The following is a 21,341-nucleotide window of genomic DNA, read 5'->3' on the forward strand; positions in this document are numbered from 1 at the left end:
TGTTCTATGCATGTGGATTGTGGACTCTAAAGTTTTGCTTTAGTCTCTCGCTTTTGACATACTCTGTATACACCAAAAGATGACATTCAAGAGATGTTTTCAGTGTTGGCTTGTGCATCTCCTTCCTTGTAATGAAAAACATCAAATGAAGCAAAAATGGCCACATGTCTTGTAAACAGATCAGGTTTCAGGCCATGCAGTGCTTTCATTCCATTTGTTGTCCTCTAGAAATCCTGATGCACAGTGATGTGAGGGACAAGAATCTACCACCTCCCATGAGGATTTGCCTTGAGTTAGAACCAGGACCTTCCCATGTCCTGGCCATGGTTTGCTAGGGTGATAGGCAAGCAAATTTCATTAGAAATCACTGGATCTGAATTTAATTCCAGGTCAGTTTACCCCAAATGGCTCCAATTTTAGTGACCTCCAAGTGCAGCCAGCATCACTTTCTGTGTTGCTCTTAATATCCTGCCTGCTGCTGAGGATAAAATTCATTTCTTGACTGGGCCTGCACAAGATTCAAGCTCTGAAACGCCACAGTAAGGGTAATTTGGACTTCAAGGACCAGCACAAGGCCATTGCTTTTTGGAGTGTTTTTACTTTTAACAGTTTCAATTATGCCTTTTCACACTTAATTTCATAAATAGGATCCCTATGAATAATTTACCAATTATTTTTCTGCTTTTAGTCATGGGACAAATGATTGCAGAGTTAAAGCATCTGCTGCTTTATACTTTGATCTGTTTTACTTGCTGTGTAATATTAAGCAATTTATCTGCAATTTAATTTTGAATTAGTACAATATTTCTGATAAATGCCTTATGGAGTTAGCTAAGCATAGAACAGGAATTTGCACACTTATGAAATATCTGACCTATCAGTAGTAGCTTAAAATACATTTCCTAAATATGTTCTTACAGACCATAGTAAAGTGGAACTGGCACAGTTGCAAAACCTCTACAAAAAAATGATACACAAATGTGGGGGGGTTTGTGTGATATTTTTAAAGCAAACGAAAGAGCAAAATGGTAAAATGCTGTGAAATAGCCTATTTAAATTATTGGTGAGGCTTTTTGCTGATGTCTTAAAGATTTTTTGATGCCTTTGTTCAAGTTAGGTGAACACAGATGCAATTCTAAAAACCCTTTTTATTCCTTTGTTCTCGCCTTGTCCCTATGACCCAGTTTGCATTAACAAGGTATATAAGATTTTGATTGTTGTTTACTTCAGTGCAGTTTATAGCAAAAGCCCCACTTTGCTTTCCAGGAAAGCCCCAGCCCCTCTCCAGAGTTTGTCACAAGAAAAGAAGCTGCAGGTGAGTGAGAGGAGCTGGTGAGCACTGCCAGGTGAGGCTCATAAATGAGACCTGAGTGTGGAATCAGCTGAATCCACTCAGGATGTGGGGCCATCACCTGAGCCACTGGTGTTTGTTCCCGTGCCTGTGGGCAGCAGCTGCAGCTCCCTGCCCCGTGCGTTTACCTGAGGCCTTTTTGGAAGCACAGCTTGCACACCTTGGAGAAGGGGTGGCCTAAACACTGGTGCTCCTCTCCACCCCCTGCTTTCTTCCTGCAGGAAGCTCCTGAGCTGCTCAGCACCTCACAGAGCCACAGCTGTGGGTTTATGTCAGACTGGAGAGCTGCGCTGCCCTGCTTGTAGGATGCTGCCTGAGTCAGGGAGGGATGGAATTCCTGCATACAGATCAGTGTCAGAGCTGCTGGGTGCTGTCGGGATCACCCGGGGGTGACCCGAGGTGTGCCCTGTCCCAGCAGGCACAGGACCAGAGGGAAATGTTCCCTGGCACAGGTGGCAATGGCACATGCCCCAGGAGAGCTCCTGGCCCTTGCCCAGGGGAAAGGGCAGAGTCAGTTGACCACCATGTAAGCACAGCTCACTGGAGAGCACATTTGGTTGGTTGTGCCAGGAGGAAGTTGCACAGTCAGATGTATTTACACTCGACTGGACTTATCCTCTGGCTGTTTTATTTTCCTCTGGCTGAGTTTGGAATGTCTGTCTTTCCTGCTCTTTGAGTTTGTGTATCCAGCTTTTAAATTGGCTGATCAGCCTGTTGTACTCGTGATGGCTTCAGAGGGAGTTTACTTTGAATTAGGACCCTTGGATGAGGATTCAGTTTCCTTGAAAATCCTTTTGCTGGGGGCACCTCAGTGAACACAAATTGAAATGAAAAGTGGTGGAAAAAGCATTTGATTCCATTCTATTAAAATGTAGCTTATTTAAGTGGTAAAAGGGGCATTTGTGGCCCTTCTGCACATGATGGATTCTCCACTTGTAATCTGTGTTTTCAGATGTTTCCCCATGATATAGAACCATTGAATAGTTCTGGTTTTACAGATGAATGAAGGAGGTACAAATGTGTTTTCATTTTTTCAAAAGGTGATTAGTGCTTTAGGATATGAACATTTTTATAATCAATGCTTTAAAAAATAAAAAGGATCTTCAGAGCTGTCACTCCATAAGGATCTTAATGGTGATGGTTCTTTTTTTCCTAGTGTATTTACAAACAAAGAAGCAAAGAATTAATGCAGTTTATTGTCCTAACACTTCTTATATTCATCACTCAGATAAGTTCACCCATTTTATCCCCATGTCACTGTTTCTTTTCAATTAATATTAGAAATTGCTTTGTTTCTTCGGAAACTTGGATTAGAGTTTAGTAATTTAATGTAATTGCTCTTAGAAATTAATTGTAAATATAAATACAGGTTTTTAAGGATTTGTTATCACAGCTAATTTTATTTTCTTACATAATCTCCTGTTAAATGGATTTGCAGCTTTTTGTTGCTTATGAAAGCCCAATTAACAGTTCTTTCAGTCTGGTTCAGTACTGCAGTGGGAAAAGACTTTGATCTTCATTGTTTTTATTATTAGATTATTTTTTAACAATTACATTTTTCCCTTCCCTCAGAAAAAGCAAGTGCAAAGTTTCTTTAGCTTGGGAAATTCAGCTACAGGGCTTTGACATTTATATGTTTGCACATTTCTATCAGTATGAATAAATATTTATAATATGTCATGTAAATGCACATGTTCTTCCTGCTGTAAATGCCATTTCTGACAGGAAATCCATTCTCTTGCACAACAGGTATGGTGTCCTTGGTCTTCCCAGCTTGACTAAAGCCTCCAAGCTCACCTTGTTCCCTGTGCTTTACAGCAGTGGACTCCAGTGGGACAGAGTTTTGTCTTTTCTTAATAATTTCACACGAGGTTTTACTGCCTGTGGATGTGTGTACATGGGTGGATGAGGCTCAGCACATCCCTCATCTTGTCATCCATGTGTCTTATAGTTCCATTCCAACAAAGAACAGTGCTGCACACTTTGACACAGATTGAAACACGAGCTGCTGTTTAAACCTTTGCACGTTGCTCATCCTCCCCTAAGCCTCTCTCTGTAGCTGCCTGCTTTTGCTTTCCTTCTTAGCCATGCTTCAGGCATACCTGGCATCTACTGATTTTTTTCCTCTGCTCTTGTCCTTCTTTAAGAGTCCCTGACAGGGGGGCTGATGCAAACTGCAGCTCAGGCATCACGGTGGTGAGCCAGAAACTGTATTCATTAGCGAAGAACTGACACGTTCCCCGCTGGCCCTGGCACTCGATGAATGGTGCTGATCTGAAGTCTTCCAGGCAGCTTCCCGGTGACATAAGGGACTGTCCACCACCCTGGTCACCAGATCCAGTGTGCTGGAAAGAACAAAGAGACAACTTGGTAACTGAGCATGAAAAATAGGTAAATGACATTCATCTGTCTTTTTCCCTACTTGCTTTTAACTGTGCTGGTTTTTTGTAATCTTATATGGGAGTAAGATTCTCTTGCTGCAGGAAATTTTAATTTGGTCTGTAATAAATTAATCTCAAAGTCTAGAGCCAGCTCACTTAACTTTCAGGTATTTATCAAACTGAAGGAAGGAGTAGTCTGGGTTGATTCAGAATGATGCCATTATCCAAACTGTTGCAAATGTAAATTGTGGATGGCATTAAAAAGACTGGAGCTCTAATTCTGAAAATTGTGTCTATGTACATGAAAATCCCACTGTTTATTATAGACAAGGAGGCAAAACCTTTGTTATTTTAAGAAATGTGTATCTTAAGTCTTTAAGTACAGTATATGTAGCTACAGCCAGGTTCTGCAATTTGGAATGCACCTTTGTCCTGTTTCTTGTGAATTTTCCTCTTTAATGTTTGCTAGACACTGAATAATTTACTTTTCGGAGGCAAAAATCTTCGAACCTTTAGAATACAAAAGCTGCTGAAAGAACCATATCTGTATACTGATGCACCCACTTTCTTACCATCAGAAACGAGTACCCTATCCAAAGGCTCCTCCAGTTGGGTGGGCAGGGGGGAATGGCCTGGTCCTGGCTGTGCAGCGCCACGGCCTGCGCAGGGGCCTCGCACACAGCACACCTGCTGATGTAGGGCTGGATCTCCTCCTCGGACAGCGGCGCCGTGGGCAGCGGGGCCGCGCTGGCCAGCCAGTAGGACTTGTCATTGCGGCTGGCATAGTAACACACCTGGTTGATGTTGCAGTAGGCAAAGGGCATGGTGCTAAACACAGGCAGGCAGGACCCTGCCAGACCTGGAAATAACAGTGAGGGATGCCAATTATTTCACTTCCTAGGTCAGTTGAAAATTGTAATCTGGCCAATATTGCTACAAAAATATGTATTTTAGCAGGATTTAGGTAATGCACAGATGTTAAACCTCCCAAGCCCTTTACCAAGATGTCTACATGAAAAACAGAGACCTATTACCAGTATGTATCTTCCTTTGACCAGTAATATTTTATTGTGTCAATCTGATATTTAAACATGATGTTGTAGTTTGTCACCATGAGAAACAGTTATGATAACAAATTTCCTAGCTGTGCCAACACTGAAAAATAAATTAGGCAAGAGGTGGTGGCTGGTTTAAAAGGAGATCAGCTATTTACAAACTCATTAGGAGCAGTGAGAAACCAAGTGACAATGCTGATAAATAGAAACGTTTTTGTGAAGTATGACAAGCCACTGCTAGCAGTCCATTAAGCTGAAATCCCAGCAGCTATCCTACTGCCTTCCAGAAAGGCTTCACAGACTCCCAAAGTGAAATAAAAGGATTGACGGACTTGCAGAGCCAATCCTGTAAAATTCCCATCAGGCAGACATCAGTGGGAACCAATAAGTGACCAGTGCATTCTTCTGTGGTGAACTTCTTCCAGAACTGAAATTAGAACAGTTTCATGGTAGCCTATTCAGTCAGCAATAATCACGGCACTAAGTTCTGCCTTGAACTTGGTGTGTAAAGTGTTATTTCTGTAATGCCTCCAAACCCAAACACTTTCATTAAAGACATGTGACATTTCTGTACAGAAGCCAGTTTTGTTTATCACTGATAATATTACATTCCAGTACTAATGAAGGATCTGGAGCAGCCTGAGTAGGAAAAATGCCTGCAAAATCAAATTTTTCTTTGAATCTTATTTTCACTGCTGTTATGAGGCATTCTGTTAGCAAGTGGCTCTCCTGGGAAATGCCAAACACACAATAGTGAAAACATTCTAAAACATCACTGCTATTCTAAAAATAGCTCTTTTTATTGCTCTTTTAAACACTTCTTTTTTGTTCAGCTTATTAGGTCCTTGATCTTTCCTCCTCAGAGACTTCTCTGACTCTTGTATAACAAGTCAACAAGAATTTAGGAAACTTTTTCTGTGCAAATTGCCACCAATCAGTTCCTCAGGCTGCAAGTCAGACAGCTTATTTATACATCTAATTTTAGTCAGAATTGTATAAGACAGGGAAGAAGTGACCCAAGGCACCAAAAGCAGCTGTCTCTGGAAGGAATTTGGCTTTGGCTTTTCCAAAAAATATTACCTTCTGACTCTGAAAAGCAAAGGATTCTGCTCTGCACATGATGCATAATTTACTTGTAAAGCTTACTTATACTGCCCAACTGTATTTACCCAACTTAACCAGCTCTTTCCCAAGCTGTGTTTACAGTAAAAAAGGAGCAGATCCTCCAGGGAGTTATTTCAGAGTGGCCAAATAAGATTTCTGACCTAGGAAAATCTCTCCAGTGACTTCAAAGACAGCCTAAAATGAGCTCGGATAAGTGAAATAAACCCCTCACCTCTCCAACTTCAAGTCAAAATTACTTAGAAACACTTTTGCATTCAATTGCAGAGCAGCAGAAAGCCATTTTAAATGGGTGACAATAGGGCAAGATAACCAAATTCATTATAATCAGTATAAATTAGTGTAGAAAATAAGTAGCTGAAAGTTTTATAGCTTGCTCCATGTGACTTGTCTTTCCTTGTGTAGATAACACCATGTTATTCCTTAGCTGGAGAGCAATTATGTACAATACATACCAAGATCTTGATTATGGGCTTTCTCTTGTCCCTCCAGGTACAGCAGACTATAGCCAGTCCATAACTTTGGCATCCCCTGTGGGCAGAGTGGTTCTCTGTCTGACTGACTGTGAAGGACGAGCAAGAATCCACTTGCAGATCTAATCTGGGGGCCTGGTTGTCCTGGGACACCAGTCGGGCCAGGTGGACCTTGGAGAAAGGTAAAAGAAATTTACTTGTATAAAATACAAAGTTGACACCTGCGGTGTGTAAATGTTCAATAAGTTCCCAACTGAATATAATACAGCTTCAAGGCTGTCATGGGCAATAAAGATACAAGCAGACTTCTGTAATCCTTTTTCTGGGAGAGAAATTAACTAGATTGCCACTGAATGCTTGGCACTTGGCTTTTCTATTGTGCCTCTGTCTTGTGCTGTATAGATTAGGAAATGAAGTGGGCAATGATTTCCCAGACTTACTCACTAGGATGAACAGAAGGTTTGGACTGAATTTGAATCTTTGCAGTAACAGTCAATGCCCCTTGCTCACGTATGTATTAAACCCTTAATTTATTAGAGAGCAGTCACAGGTAAAATACAGCTTTAATTACTGCCAGACAGTTGCCCCATTAGCTCTGGCTCAGAGGTGCAGGCCTATTGATATATTCTGTGTGAGCATGGATGCTTAATTGCCTTTCTGCTTAGCAATGGATGCTGAGATAAATTTTCTTCCAATGGGTCTTGTTATGAAATCATTCACAAATGTCACTGTCAATGCTTGAACTGAGAAGGGGCAAGAGGTGTCATGGAATCTCAGGCTAGAGATGGATGTATGCGTGTGGGAACTGGGGGAGCAGAGAGGAAACTGAGTCCGTGCATCATCTCACCCATCTCCCCCCACACCAAAGTCATGCTCATTCTCACCTTGTGGCCCAGCATATCCTTGCTCTCCTCGGCTCCCTTGGTCACCTGGTGGTCCAGGTGCCCCAGGTAACCCATCTTGACCTGGCAGGCCATATGATCCTTCTTCACCTTTTATGCCTAGATAAACACAAAGTGTGTGCTTTTCCTTCATAGGGCTGCATTTAAGGTTCTGCTTGTCCAAACACAAAGGGCCAGTCAGCAAAACGGACACCAGGACAGGGAGGTGCAGAACTGCTTCTGCTGGGCATTCTCTTCACCACTTATTCACCCTGTGACCACAGCAGTAGCTCAGAGGTATGACTTAGGAACAGCAGCTCCTGATAAGGTTTTCCATCCTCTCCAGAGATCTTGTGTGATTTACAGTAGAAATCAAAGCACTCCCCAGCAAACATTATCGTGCAAGCCTCGTGCAGACCTGCCATGAGGATCTGCACCATGGAATGAGCTGTAACTCCTCCTGAGGCAAGCCAAGCTGTCAGCTTGGAGAACCCCATTCAGCAAAGTCTTAGAACACATAGTGAACTCCCTTTGAAGTAATGGATGTATTGGAGTACTTAGAGAACAGAGAGGGACTGCAGAACTGGACATTTTTAGGCTCCTGATGGCCTCTCTTTTTTGTATTTCTCACATGTCCATGCACTTTATACACTGGGGGGAAGGTGTGGTGTGACAGTAAATGATGCATCTCGTGTAGTGTGCAGATAATGATGGGCCTGTTCACTGGCTACCCAAAACAATCTGAATTGAACAAAGCAACACTTATCAGGTATTGTTGCACTTAGAAGTGGTTTTCCCCTTTTGATAAAAAACAGTTTTCAGATGAGGGTGTTTCTCTAGCACCCACCACAGTTGTTTCTCAGTAATGGCATTTTATTCCTTGCAGACTTTGTTATTTAACCTGCAGACTGAGTAATTCAAGGTTGTCTCACAGCATTCAAACTTCCCCTTATTTTTTACTAAGAAAGTCTGAACCAATAAAAAAAAATTAACAGCTTTTCTATGTTGGTTACTGAGTTATTCTTCCAAAGCTTAAGCCCATTGAGGGATTTTAATAAAATCCATTGCTTTTGCCAGTAAAACTTAGTTTGCCTTCCAAGCCAGGAAAAAATTGGATTCTCCCATCTTAATGAAGGAAAAAGCATTACTATTTCTTTATTCCTTTCATAAAACCAATGTAAATATGTGTATCACTGTATCACCTGGTTTTAAAAAACCCTTAATGATGTATATAATGGAAACACAGCTGTGTAACCCCAGAAACTCCTTTTAGCTGGCAAATCAACTAAGATAGCTAAAACTAGAGAATCAACTGAAAACTGCATTGTTTCCTTCATGCTGCAGGGAATCTCCTGGGAGACAATCACGGGGGTTTTTCTCTGTACCCAGAGCAGCCAACACAACAAACTTCGGTTTCCCCAGTAGGAAATACCAAAAACCACACAAGGGATTCCACCATTAAACTGAAGACACTGCAGTACAGCCTATGCTGTGTTTCTGTGAAGATGGCCTCTCTTTTGGGATCACCAGTACCAGCATCACCCTTGTTTTCTTTTCATCTGTCAGAAGAACATTTCAGTCTTTCATCACTTCCTTTTAAGATCTCTTTGGTCAGTTTCCTTTGGTGGTAACTTTTTCATGTTCTAACAGATAAAGACCTCTATTGTAGCCACTTCTCTGACTTCAGTGTCCTCTTAGGACTTTGGTTGGCAGAGCTTTGGGATTCACTTTTGCTAGATTTTAAAGCAAAAGTACATTTTAAGCATCCTCCAAATAGGTCTAAGCCAGAGGGCTGGTTTGAGGCATTGCTTTATAACTTGGTGGGGAAAAAGGAAAAATACTACTTAAAGAACTTTTTTCTCAACAGTGTCTTATGCTTTTGCCCTGCCTGGCCTAGGAAATGGGAATGTAGTTCAGGCAGGCTCAAACAGCCTGGTTCAGCTGCATTTATCCATCATCCTCAGCATTAAACAGCCCATTATGTACTTCTGGAGACTGTTAGTAAGTGTTTAAGGAGAAGAGAGAGGGTAAAACACAGAGAAGTAACTAACATTCTGACCCTTTTCAACTTGTTGTCTAAATGGCTGAGAAGAACATCCAAGCTTTCAAAACATGAGCTTACCTTGGGGTCCAGGGTGGCCTATTGGCCCTGGTAATCCTGCAGAGCCATCCTCTCCTCTTTGCCCTGCTTCCCCAGGAGGCCCTGGGATGGTAGGGCATGAATCATCCACTTTCCCTGGCTCACCAGGGTCACCTGGAATGTGTGATGGGAAAGTGAATTGCAAGACTGGCTAATAGTTCCTGTGCAAAAAGTCAACATAAATGTTAGCTGATTTGGTTTTTCAAGAGTATGCTTTAAGTATTTTAAAATATTGAATAACTGAATCCTGCTGTTTTAATTTTGCTCTTAGTCTTTTAGCACAATATTAACAGTGTGGCAAGCCAGTGTTAGCAAGGGTATGTTAGCTGGTCTGTGATCTTTGCCCAGGTGGGCAAGAAAGTCAATGGCATTCTGCCCTGTGGCCAGCAGGACTGGGCAGTGACTGTTCCCCTGTGCTCAGCGCTGGTGAGGCTGCACCTTGAATCTGTATTCAGGTTTTGGGTCTCACTACAAGAAAAATACTGAGGTGCTGGAGTGTGTCCAGAGAGAGGCAGTGGAGCTGGGAAGGGTCTGGAGTACAAATCTGGTGAGGAGCAGCTGAGGGAACTGGGGGTGTTTAGTCTGGAGGAGGGTCAGGAGAAACCTTACTGCCCTATCACAGTTACTTGAAAGGAGCTTGTAGAGAGTCTCTTCTCCCAAGTAATAGGAGGAAATGGCCTTAAGTTTCATCAAGGGAGACTTATATTGGGCATTAGGAAATATGTCTTCATGGGAAGGGCTGTCAAGCCCTGGAACAGGCTGCTCAGGGAAGTGGTGGGGTCACCAACCCTGGTGGCAATTGAAAAGATGTGTAGATGTGGCACTTGGGGACATGGTGTAGGGGTGGCCTTGGCAGTGCTGGGTTAATGGTGGGATTTGATATGTTGAAGGTTTTTTCCAACTTAAACGATTCAATGATTCTACATTTCACATATTTGGTATAAAGATTCTTAATGTGCCCCAAACTGATTTGAGTTAAAGCCTAAAGTCTACCTAACCAGCTTCAGTGCAAACACCTTAGCACATGGAAAATTTTGCAGTATTTTGCCTATTTTGTTTTTGCAAAACCATCAATAGGCAGGCCAAAAAGGCTAGCACATAACAGCCATTTGAAGTGGTTATAATACAGAATAATAAAAAAGAATAGTCACATTTTATATATTGAAAGTTACTGGCAGCTTTTGCCTGTTTGCATTTTGGATCAACATTTAGTCAGATGGAAAGTTCAGTGTTTGTAGTAATCCAGAGTTAGGATTCAAGCTTTTGCTACGATTTTGGTTAGAAAGCATTTTGTGTGAAAACCAAAAGAAAAACCCAAATTAGAACTAGAAACCAATGTTTGACAAGTCTAATTGACATCCTAGCATGAGAGTTCTCAGCAGAGCATTCTCATGACGTTGGTGCTGTTTATGTGAAATATGAATTAGAGCTATATTCTGCCAGCAGTACCTACTATTCCTAAAAACCACACCAAGGATACCTTCTAATAAGAGCTGAATGTTTCTATATATAAGGGAGGGAGCTCCCATGAAAAAAACAATAATCAAAAGTCATGAACTTACCTATGAAACCTGAAGGATTTGAAAAATGGAAAGCAGATTGTGGCCATTGAGGTGCAGGTGGAAGCAAGTTTCAGGCATGTAAATTAGAGTAAAGAATGGAATGAGAAATCACTCACGTGAGGTGACATTAGAAACAAATAGTTCAGAAATTTTTAATCAAATGAGAAATCATTTAAGTTGGCAACTGCAGGGGTCTTTTTTTCTGAGATTGTTTAAATTATTTGCATGCAAGTTAACATTAGTATGATTATATATGAATTGAAGGATCACAGTTACAGTTGAATGACACTAAGCAACAGGTTCATAAGTACCTGTGGGACCTCTGGGACCAGGTCTTCCTGGAAAACCTTGGTCTCCTTGTTGTCCTAAAGCACCAGGTGGACCCTGTGGGCCATGGACCCCCATAGGACCTGGAAATAAACAAAAATATAATGAGTCTGGATGCTTGGGAATCCTCAACTCTGCTGTGACAAAGAAAAAAAATACATATTTCTTCTTCTTTTTCTGTTCTGGATCTGACTTATGACTTTTCTTTTTGTAGAGATTGGAAGTGATTGGTGTAGATGGGATTTCTCTGCAGGATGTGAAAGAAGCAGAGTATCTAAGAAGTCATAGTGTAGATTTCTGTTTTCAAACTAAAGAATCTGTTGAAAGCTCCAAGCTATTGCTTTGGGGCAGATGTGAGACTGTTAGTTCAAACTCATCTGCATTTTCCATAGTTTCTCAAGACTGCTGAAGAGGGGATCACGGTTTGCTTTTCTGGCAAACTCAAATGTTTTACTGCCTTATTCTCAGAGTGGCAGAAGTGTCTTCCAACAGGCTGTTGTGAAGCAGTGCATGTGAATCTGTCTCTACTCTCACCTTCTACCCCAACCCCATCGTGTCTGTAGGTAAGCAGGAAGAGCTGTGGAATGTCCAGCCTCCACCCCTTCTGCCCGGCTCCGGCTCCAGTGGGCACCCCTGGGCACAAGGCTCAGTCACAGGGGCTGGGAATTAGTGCACACACAACTTAAAAACATCTCTGACCATACCCTTGAGGCCTGCTCTTCCTTGGCTCCCTGGAGGGCCTCTGGCTCCCTGCTGTCCTCGTGGCCCAGGATTACCTGGTGCCCCTCGAACACCACTATCACCTGGATCTCCTCGCACAAAGATCGTCTCTCCGGGAGGACCAGGATTCCCAGGATCACCTATGGAAAAGAACTTTATTCTTAATGTATGCACAAAGTACAAACATTTAAAAATAGCCATGTTCTGCTGGTGGGGTTTTTTTTTTTTTATTTTACTCTAGAGTGTTTTGGTTTTGTTTGTTTTTTTGGAGGGTTTTTGTCTAGGATGTAGGACAGCCCTTGCATATTTCTGGAAATACTAGTGTTAGCCTTTGTCCAAGGAAGACAATGACAGGAATAGTTCCCAAAGTTAAACAACTTCTCTGCAAGCAGCAAGTTACTGATACATTCATTGAAACACAGTTTCTCTACATTTATATTTTAAAGCTTTATTACTGTGTTGCTTTATGTGGAGATCTCAATTTTGTCCTTGGTCGGTTACCTACCTTGTGTTCACTGAGGTAGTGATGGGTTTCTTTATTCCCTATGCACTTCTATACATTGTTTCACAGACAGTAACCCTGTTATTCCTAGTATTCACAGGGGGTTTTTACATTATAAAAATTGATATTTTTAGTTTTAGTACCTCTGATGCCATCTAAACCAGGTAATCCTTGATCACCCGGAGGACCAGGGGAGGCACTATCAGGAGATCTTCCCATAGGTCCAGTGGGTCCAACAGGTCCTCTTCTACCTAAGGGATCACATTAAAAAAAATAAATCTGAGGTTTTTCTTTTTAGATTACAGGCAGAAGTTAGTAAGTAAAAGAATGCTGACATGAGAAGTCATGGAGGTAATGTATGGTCACACTTGTATACCAAACATACCAGTCCCCAGGCTAATGAGGCCATCTTGTCAAAGTGAAAATATTAATTATCTTTTTGAATTTTTAATTCTTCCCATAAAATCTGTGTAGCCTGAGGAATACATCATCCCATGTTGGCACATTGCCACAGAGAGCCTGATTTTCCTGAACTCCAGCAATGGGAGAAATAACAATGTAAGGTGAATGGGGGCTATGAAATGATTCTGCCTGGGGCAGGAAAAGTATTCACAGATTGTTCCTAGCAAAAGGGAGTTACACTGATTCCTAAAAACCTCAGTGAACAAGATGAATTTACTAGCCTTAAATGCATTCTTTCCCCCAATCTTTAATGTGGATTTTTCCACAATAAAACATTTATGCCCTTACTTGTGACAGGCAGAGTTCTCTGCACAACACTTTTGAACAGTTGCAGCTTGTTAACATGTGGGTTGCATTCTGTTGCCTTCTCTTTTCTACCAAAAAACAAATCTAGTTTCTTCAGTCTTGCTTTTCACCCCATCCTTCCATTTACTTTCTGGTGAGTTTTCTCCTTTTTGTCAAAGCTGGTCACAACTATTGAAGACCTCGCTTTTATCCCATGTTAGAAAGTGTTAATACTTCTCAGAATTAAACCTGCTCTTTTTTCCTCAACAGCACAGTTCTGTTGACTCCCCTAGTCCACAAACTAGTAACCAAACTAAGAAAAATGATTGTGTCTTCATTTTAGAATAATTCACCTCACCAGATTTCACCTCCTGCTATTTTTCTTCCATGTGTTACGTGTCTGTGGCAAGGTCTGGCAGCGTAAAGCTGATGTCACTTCTAATCACAGAGCTGCTGAGGCTTGAGTGGGTCTCTGGAGACTTCCTAGATCAGCCCTGCCCTCAAAGCAGGATCAGTTAGAGCAGGTTGCCTCAGGTTCTGTCCTGCTGGGGTTTGAGTACCTCCAATGACAGATCCTTCATAACTTCTCCAGGCAACTTGTTCCCATGTTCAATTCCCTTCACAGGGAAAATAAAACTTTTCCTTACATGTAGGATGTTCTGTATGTTAATTTGTGCCCATTCCCTCTTTTCCTCTCACTGGATATCACTATGAAGGAACTGTCTCCAGGTCCATCCTTTAGGTATTTACTCACATCAATAAACTCCCCCTGGGCCTTCTGTTCCGGAGACAAAGCAATTCCCCCTCTCCCTCTCTCTCCAGTCTCTTCACTTTCTCAGTGGCTCTTCCTCAAACACTTGCTTTTTTCCCATTTCTGTGCAGTTTGTATACCACCAAGCTCTAAAATAACCACTATAATCTTGTGAAGCAGTTCTATCTTGCAATTACATCAGAACAGTTAATAGATTCACTTTAGTTCTGGGACTGCCAGATCTTCTGCACTCCTTTTCTTCAGGAATTTCTTCCCAGGTGGCAACCCTACTAGCAGTTCCCTGAGTATATTCAAGTCCTTAATTTTATATTTTCATTCTTTCCTATAACATAAACCAGAAATTCTCTGGAGACTCTCAGGAGTCTCTGTATCTCTACCAGAAACGTCAGTGTGCTACAACAGAAGTGGTTTTAGGGAAAGAATCTTCTGAGTAATGTTCATATTAACCAGAGTAAGTGCCTTTAGAAAAAGAAATTAACTATGAGCTTTTCTTACCTGGAAATCCTGGGAATCCCCTTTCTCCAGGGGGCCCTGGAATAGAAATACCAGGCCATCCAGGATCACCTCTGTCTCCTTTTGGTCCAATTTCTCCTGAGTATCCTGGGGGCCCAGTCTCACTCTGACCTTTATAAGAAAACAATTATGTACATAAAGCTTACAGCGAGTACAAATACAGATGTGCAGAACAGAAATACCAGTTGCAGATGTTCTTCCTTGCAAGAGTTGCCTAGTGCTGTTTTTCTGGTTCCCTCTTGGAAGCTGGATAGAGTTTTGTTGAATCTGGCCCTAATTCATCACTTTCAAAGAAAGTAATCTTTTTGCTTAAATGCTCTTCTTCAGGGGTTATTTTATATGGTGTCATTATGGTAACTTGAAATGTAAATTGATTGCATGGTTCAAAATTTAATTTTCCATCAGCATATATGTGCAATCTTTAGATAGATTATAAGCATTGTTTTTTAACAGTGCTTCAAAAGCACCTTTTGAAAGTTGTGAATACATCGCATGAGTGAAATCCACATTCCTCTTAAGTATGAGGCACAACTCCCATGGACTTTTAATGGAGCTGGGATTTCACAAGTCTCCTTTTAATTTGTTAGTTTTATCTTTTGCATATTTAAGAAAAAGAGACTTGGCTCTCCTTTGAATCGTCTGCACTGAACTTTTTAATTTTACAAACAGCCTTGAAGCATTCCAACAAAACTATGTGAGTAATGGAAGTTTGAAAGTTTTCCCACAAATAACTGCAGGTGTGCCATTAAGCATACTTTAGATTCTGTTTGAAAGTTTGGTCTGAGCCCTAATGATATCTTCTGGGCAAGGCAAACATCAAAATAATATGTATCTTTCCTTGCACATTCAGTCAAGTAGAAGATTTTCTGTTCCAGTTATTTCTCATCTTTACCTGGAGCTCCTGCAGAACCTTTTTGACCTTTTAGTCCATCCAAGCCATCCAGTCCAGGCAGTCCAGGAAGACCTGAGAGGTGTTACACAGGTATGACTGACCAAAAATCCATTACAGTCACAATTAAAAATCAAGCCTTTTTTTAATCTGACAACATCCAGGTGGGGTATTTGCTGAATTCCATTGCTGGCAACTGCAGATGAGATCACATTGCAGTGCAATCTTTTTGGAAAGGCAAATGTGAAAAGTTTAAAAATTGCAGTCATAATACAGTTTCACATCAAAGCAATCAGAAAGCACAGCTTTTAATCCTTTAGGAACCTTCATCCTGCAGCTAGCAGATTATGGGCTAATCTATAGAGACCCTTCTGTCTGTGACTGGACTGCCACTGCAACATGTGGTTGCTACTCCAAAGTTCACTGTGCTACCACTTCATGGCCACTGATGGGGGTGCAGACACTACCTAAGATAGCCGTAAAGCTGGAACTTCTTTACAGCTTCTGTTCAAAATAGAAGTGCAATTTATCTAGCAGCAAAAAGAGGCTAGATTTCCACCTGGCTTCTTTTCTCTGGTCCTGCAGATTTCACACAGGAAACTATGCTTTTTTGCATCTCTTTATTACAAAAGCTCTTTGATCTGAACAGCACAAAATCTTTGGAACAGCAAATCTATAATTGAAACCTCTGGTGTGACACATGGTAGTATATGGAGCAGCTCTGTCACTAGTGATGTTCACTACTAGCACTGGCTGAGTGTTTGTGGTAGTCAGACATAACTTTTGCTTTATTACTTGTGCTTTTTTGAAAATTGCTAAAAGGTAATAAATGAAACAATAGATGGCACTTTTTAATCCATTTTTAAGAAAGTTGAATCTAAGGTTGTGTTTGTTGTTTGCAGTCGAGGGTATAAAATATCTCCATGGCATCAGTGCTTTTTAGTTCCTTGGTTGTATAGATGAAATGTGAGAACAAACATTTCCTCAGTGCAGGCAGCAGTCTGTCACCTGGCGATAGCAACTGGTCTGGCAAAACTGATGGGTCATCTGGGACAGGTTTCAAAGAGGTTTCAGAGACAGGAACAGAATTGGGATGCCTCTTGCTCCAGAGAGGGACACTGATTATCAAGGAGCTGAATGATACTGTCAGTGCCTGTCCCTGTTCCACTTCTGCTGCTCATCTCTGCCTCCTTTCCTTCCCCATCAATTCCTCTCCCTGCCCTGCAGGATTCCCAGTGCACTTGCAGTGGTTTCTCCCAGAAGTGTGAATTATCTGTGTGTGTGTCTCCTTTCCTCTGGCTCCTTCCTGGCACAGTAGATGTAGGTTCTCTGTTGGCTGCCTGTGCTCATCCCAGCATGTCCTGCAGCTCACCAATCTGCCATGTATCCAGAGCAGGCATCTTGGGACAATTTATTGCTCTACTTAAGCACATAAGAATGGATATATTTTTTAAAGTTTGTAAACTGGTAAAATTTGGCAAGGACAAATTGCTGTAGGAACAGCAACACAAATACCTTTCATCAACTGCTTCACCTGCCAAATTTAAGTGTCCCTAGTTCAAAGATGGGTCATCTGAGAATGAAAAATAAAAAAGCCCTAGAGTTCTCTAGCAGGCACACCAAAAATTATAATCATATAGCTTTGTTCTCAGAAACTGTAGAATTATTTTAGTTAAAAATTAACAAAGGATGAATTGCAAAAAATAAATCCAGTGTGTAGCAAACACCAGTCTGGAAAAATTTTAAATCCAGAAAAATTTTTGAAAACCTGCAAAACATTGATAATACACTCTCTGTGTAATCCACTTTATAACATGGGATACTAGTAATCTGACCTGTAATATCTTCTATGACCTTAATTAACTGTTCTTTAACTTTTCATGACATTCTAACTTTCATTCCTGCTTTCTGTAGCCTTCCTGTGCTTTGGACATGTTCCCATTTTAAAATTTATGTAAGAGTTGCTTTTGGGGAATTTAGCAGGGGTATTTTAAAATTATTAAGAGCTCCTAACTAATTTTGGCCCCCAGGTCACCACTTAAAACTTTTTTTGATCTTTGGCTCATTCTGGCAAGATTGATGGCTGGGTTTTACTTGCTTTCCAGGGAATTTCTGACACATTTGCCAACAATCCATTATAATATCAGCACTTGTGCTTCTAGATTTTTGGATTGCTATGGTCCCATATTTCTAGGTACAGCTGAATTGGCTGACCTGAGCATGAACCACTGTTTCTGTGTTGTACAGCCCAATTCAGCTCCTACTCACACAAGTCCTCCTGGTGATGGTCTGAGTATTACTTGCTCCATCAAGGATTACTCACACAAGTAAGGCTTGCCAGGCTTAGCCCTTAACTAGTAAAACAACAGTAATAAAGAAAATGGGGTTATGCTTTAATAGATGATGTTTAACTTATTTTTTTTTTTTAATCTAGAAGTTTTTTAAAATCTAAAAGTTCAGGCACAAGACCTTTAATGAAACTGAGAACCAATGAGACTAATAAGGCCATGTACTTAGCCATGAATTATCCATTTCATTTCTAATGCTTGCACCAGCACTTGTTGAAAACAGCACCAAGATCTATACATCCAGTTGAACTGGAATACAAATACCAGTCAGTTTTCATTACTGGGTGTAGTTTCAAAGGTATTAACTTTCTTTTCAGCTATGCTGGCAATACATAGAATCCTCAGCTTAGCAGGCAACTTCCTCTCTAATGAATTGTCATTTGGGACTGAGCCTTTCCCTCTGCAGGACGTGTGTTAATGTCATGTTCCTGTGAAGGACTTGGGATAACTTCTGCACAATATAGTAAAAAGTGTCTTATGGTGAGAAGGAAAGAGCCCATCAATTATGAAAAAGTTTGCAGCAGAAGAATGCTTTTTTTTTCTTTTTTGACCCCTTTCAGACATCCCTGCCACTGCAGATCTCTGCCTTTGTTACAGCAAATATTGCTTGCAACACTGAAATGTTCTCTTGCACATTATGTACCAGCAGGGAATCTGTCATGACAGTTTAAATCAGCACTGCTTATTTACTGCAAGCAATCATAAATTGTTTCCATTTTTCATTTGAATTTTCAGTAATTTATAAGAAACTTCTCAATTTGGCCTTAAGCTGAATTTGAAGAAGTGGATCTATTGTCCTCTCTAACCATTTTCTGTAGCCCCAAGTGTTACTTTACTGTGGTTTCTGCATATGGGTCACTAATCTTCCTGTTTGGGAACTGGTTATGAGGCACACTATAACAGACACAGGATACAGAGCTGATAACTTTCTTTAGGGAGTATTAATAACTTACAATTTCAGTTCTAAGCATAGTAAAAGTTAATAACATTCCCCAACAAAAACAATTGTATAGATGAACTGACATTCAATCTAAGCACAACAATCATTGCAAGAAGTGTAAATTAGGATTTGGAGGAAACACTTCGATGCTAAATACTCCAAAATCAGACAAGCAACAAGAAAACCAACAATAAAATGCAACTCAAGTTATCACAATTTGTTAAAACAAATTTGAAAAACAAAGCTGTCATAGCAGCCTGCTGGGTTTACAGAGTAACAGTGGCACTCCATGGTGAAAATGTAGAACACAGTATAACTGAAGTGAAAGTGAAATAACTGAATTACTGCAAACTCCTTTTTCTTTCCTAAAGTTCTGCTCTTGGTTACAATCAGCTAAGCCAGACTCTGTTTCTACCTTCCCCCTTACTCATTTTAGATTGTAGCCCAATTTTCCAAAGTAGCATTTCTACTTAGTTACTTATCAAAGGTACTGGGAACTGGCCTAAGTCTAAGCAGTTTGAGAGACCACAGAGTCCAAATCACAGTCACAGTGAGGCCTTTTCCATTTTCACTACTGAAAAAGTATTTACGTCTGGTACTGTCACATTACCAATAGAATGGCACTGTATATTCTTTTTACCTTTTCTTTTATTCTTATATTCTTACCTTTTCTGCCTTGGGATCCAGGTAACCCTTGCAATCCTGGAGGTCCCAAAATTCCAGGTTTCCCTCTTTCTCCAGGTTCTCCTGGCAACCCTTGAGGACCTGTAGCTCCTGAGAGTGAAAGAAACCCTTGTGAATATGTAATCCTATTAAACTGTTGATTTTTTCCCCATGCTTTGCAGCACACAGCTGTGTTAACAGCAGTACCTGCACGTGTTTGGGGATGCAGGGAGAATGGAAGGGTCTTGCTCTCTGAGGCTGAGCAGACAATTGCTGCTATAGGTACAAAAATAATTTTCAGTGCCCCCTTTTGTATGAGCTCTGAATTCTCCGGCCTCCTCACAGAGATGGCGCAAGTGCCTTCTCCTGTTCCATATATCTTTTGAGCTATTCCATGGCACTATTTTTTGAACTTTGGCATTACCTGGTAATCCAGGTGGCCCTGGATATCCTGGGTCACCCTTAGATCCTGGTCTTCCAGGCTGTCCTTGGATACCTGGTAAACCCTTCTCCCCTGGAAATCCACGAAGTCCTTAAAGGAAAAAAAAAAGGAAATTGCTACAGAATGGCTCAAAATGCACAGGGAGCAGAGCTCCCTCTAACACAACTTAGAGAAAATTAATTTTTAAGTCCAATTTTGTCTTCCATCAAACAGAGGTACCTGGCAATCCTGGATCTCCCAGAGGCCCTTTCTGACCGTGTGTACCAAGCAGAGGAGTTGGGTCACCTCTTTTGCCTGTTGAGGTACAATGAATTTCATTTTATACAAGCATCCTTTCCATCCACAAAACCAAAGCTGGACACTTTTGTAAGATCAGGAAAGTCATTAATAGATATAAACAGCTACAGAAGGGGCTGAGAGAACCCAAAATAAGAACTGCTTTGTCACATGCAAATTATGACAGTTCACTTTGTTTGCATTTTCTCTTATTTGATTTGACAAATTTTCCGTATCTGTAAGAATGAATTTATACATGGTTTTGATGGAATTTTAAAGTTCTATGAAATTTGACAGGAATTTATCTTCTAAATTATCAATACCTATTTTAAAGGAACAAGCTGTTGAAGAATATACTGAAATCAACTTTTGCCTTCAGGTAAGTAAGACTTGTTTTTAATTACATCCATGTTTTATGGGAAAACAGGACAGAAGTGAAAATAATTTTCTAGTGGGTCTTCCCCATCTATTCCACATATATCCTAACAATATTGCTCTATTCACAGCATGTCTATATAAACTCATTACCTTTACATCCTTTGGAGCCAGTCAGTCCTGGATACCCAGGGTTTCCTGGTAAGCCAACATCACCCTAAATTTTTTTTAAAAACAAAATAAAAATGTTTGACATAGGATATGTGTAGCAGGAATGATCTGCAGGAGCATTTGGTTCTCTTAGCAAAACTATATCTTAAGCTCAACAAAAAAAAAATCTTGTCTTTGTTACTTGTCTAACATTGGCCAACAACAAGAGACTGTAGGTTAGACTTGCTAATAATTTTGAATTTATGCTTTTATAGCTTATTCTCATTCTTGGCTCAAACAGCTTAATTTCCCCACAGATGGCTTGAATAATTTGATTTAAAAGGTACCATAAAATATATATCCAGTATTGTTGTATGTTACCCAACATTTACTATAAACATTAACCAGAAATATTGTGATGTCACAATAAAAATGTAGATTTCCCTATTTTTCTTTTTGAGTAATGAACATTAATCAGCAAAGAAATTTAATTAAACAAGCTAAGCAAAAGAAAATAACTGTGCGTTTTCCTTTATGTAATCTCACTGTCTACCTACCCAGCATACAAGAAGTGAAGAATTATACCTTGCATGAAATGTTTGTGTGGTTTTGTGTATTTGTTTTTGAGCAACACTGCTTGCCTGGGCTCTGCCTGGGGCAAAGATGACTTGCTTTGTCTTGTCTGTTGCCTTGGTCACTTCACACAGCAGGA

At 40.6% G+C, this 21,341-nt stretch overlaps 1 protein-coding gene across 3 annotated transcripts in view; it reads right to left on the reverse strand.

Annotated features, from left to right (window-relative positions):
- Positions 1–750: 750 nt before the first annotated feature.
- The window catches only part of COL4A4 (collagen type IV alpha 4 chain), a 68,378-nt gene continuing 47,787 nt past the window's right edge, over positions 751–21,341 (reverse strand). The window contains exons 35-49 of one of the 3 annotated variants that reach the window (XM_064720596.1): positions 20,633–20,696; positions 20,048–20,122; positions 19,811–19,918; positions 19,390–19,497; positions 15,439–15,510; positions 14,529–14,657; positions 12,658–12,765; positions 11,997–12,152; positions 11,277–11,375; positions 10,966–10,974; positions 9,386–9,517; positions 7,267–7,383; positions 6,365–6,553; positions 4,305–4,591; positions 751–3,696 (exon numbers count right to left, since the gene is read on the reverse strand). In XM_064720596.1, coding sequence (XP_064576666.1) covers positions 3,433–3,696; positions 4,305–4,591; positions 6,365–6,553; positions 7,267–7,383; positions 9,386–9,517; positions 10,966–10,974; positions 11,277–11,375; positions 11,997–12,152; positions 12,658–12,765; positions 14,529–14,657; positions 15,439–15,510; positions 19,390–19,497; positions 19,811–19,918; positions 20,048–20,122; positions 20,633–20,696 — 1,917 coding nt within the window. In that variant the 3' untranslated portion in view covers positions 751–3,432. The remainder of the gene's footprint in view (positions 3,697–4,304; positions 4,592–6,364; positions 6,554–7,266; positions 7,384–9,385; positions 9,518–10,965; positions 10,975–11,276; positions 11,376–11,996; positions 12,153–12,657; positions 12,766–14,528; positions 14,658–15,438; positions 15,511–19,389; positions 19,498–19,810; positions 19,919–20,047; positions 20,123–20,632; positions 20,697–21,341) is intronic. The other 2 variants (XM_064720595.1, XM_064720598.1) reach the window with 2 other exon arrangements.

Source organism: Zonotrichia leucophrys, chromosome 9 (assembly GCF_028769735.1).
Source record: "Zonotrichia leucophrys gambelii isolate GWCS_2022_RI chromosome 9, RI_Zleu_2.0, whole genome shotgun sequence".
NCBI lineage: Eukaryota > Metazoa > Chordata > Aves > Passeriformes > Passerellidae > Zonotrichia > Zonotrichia leucophrys.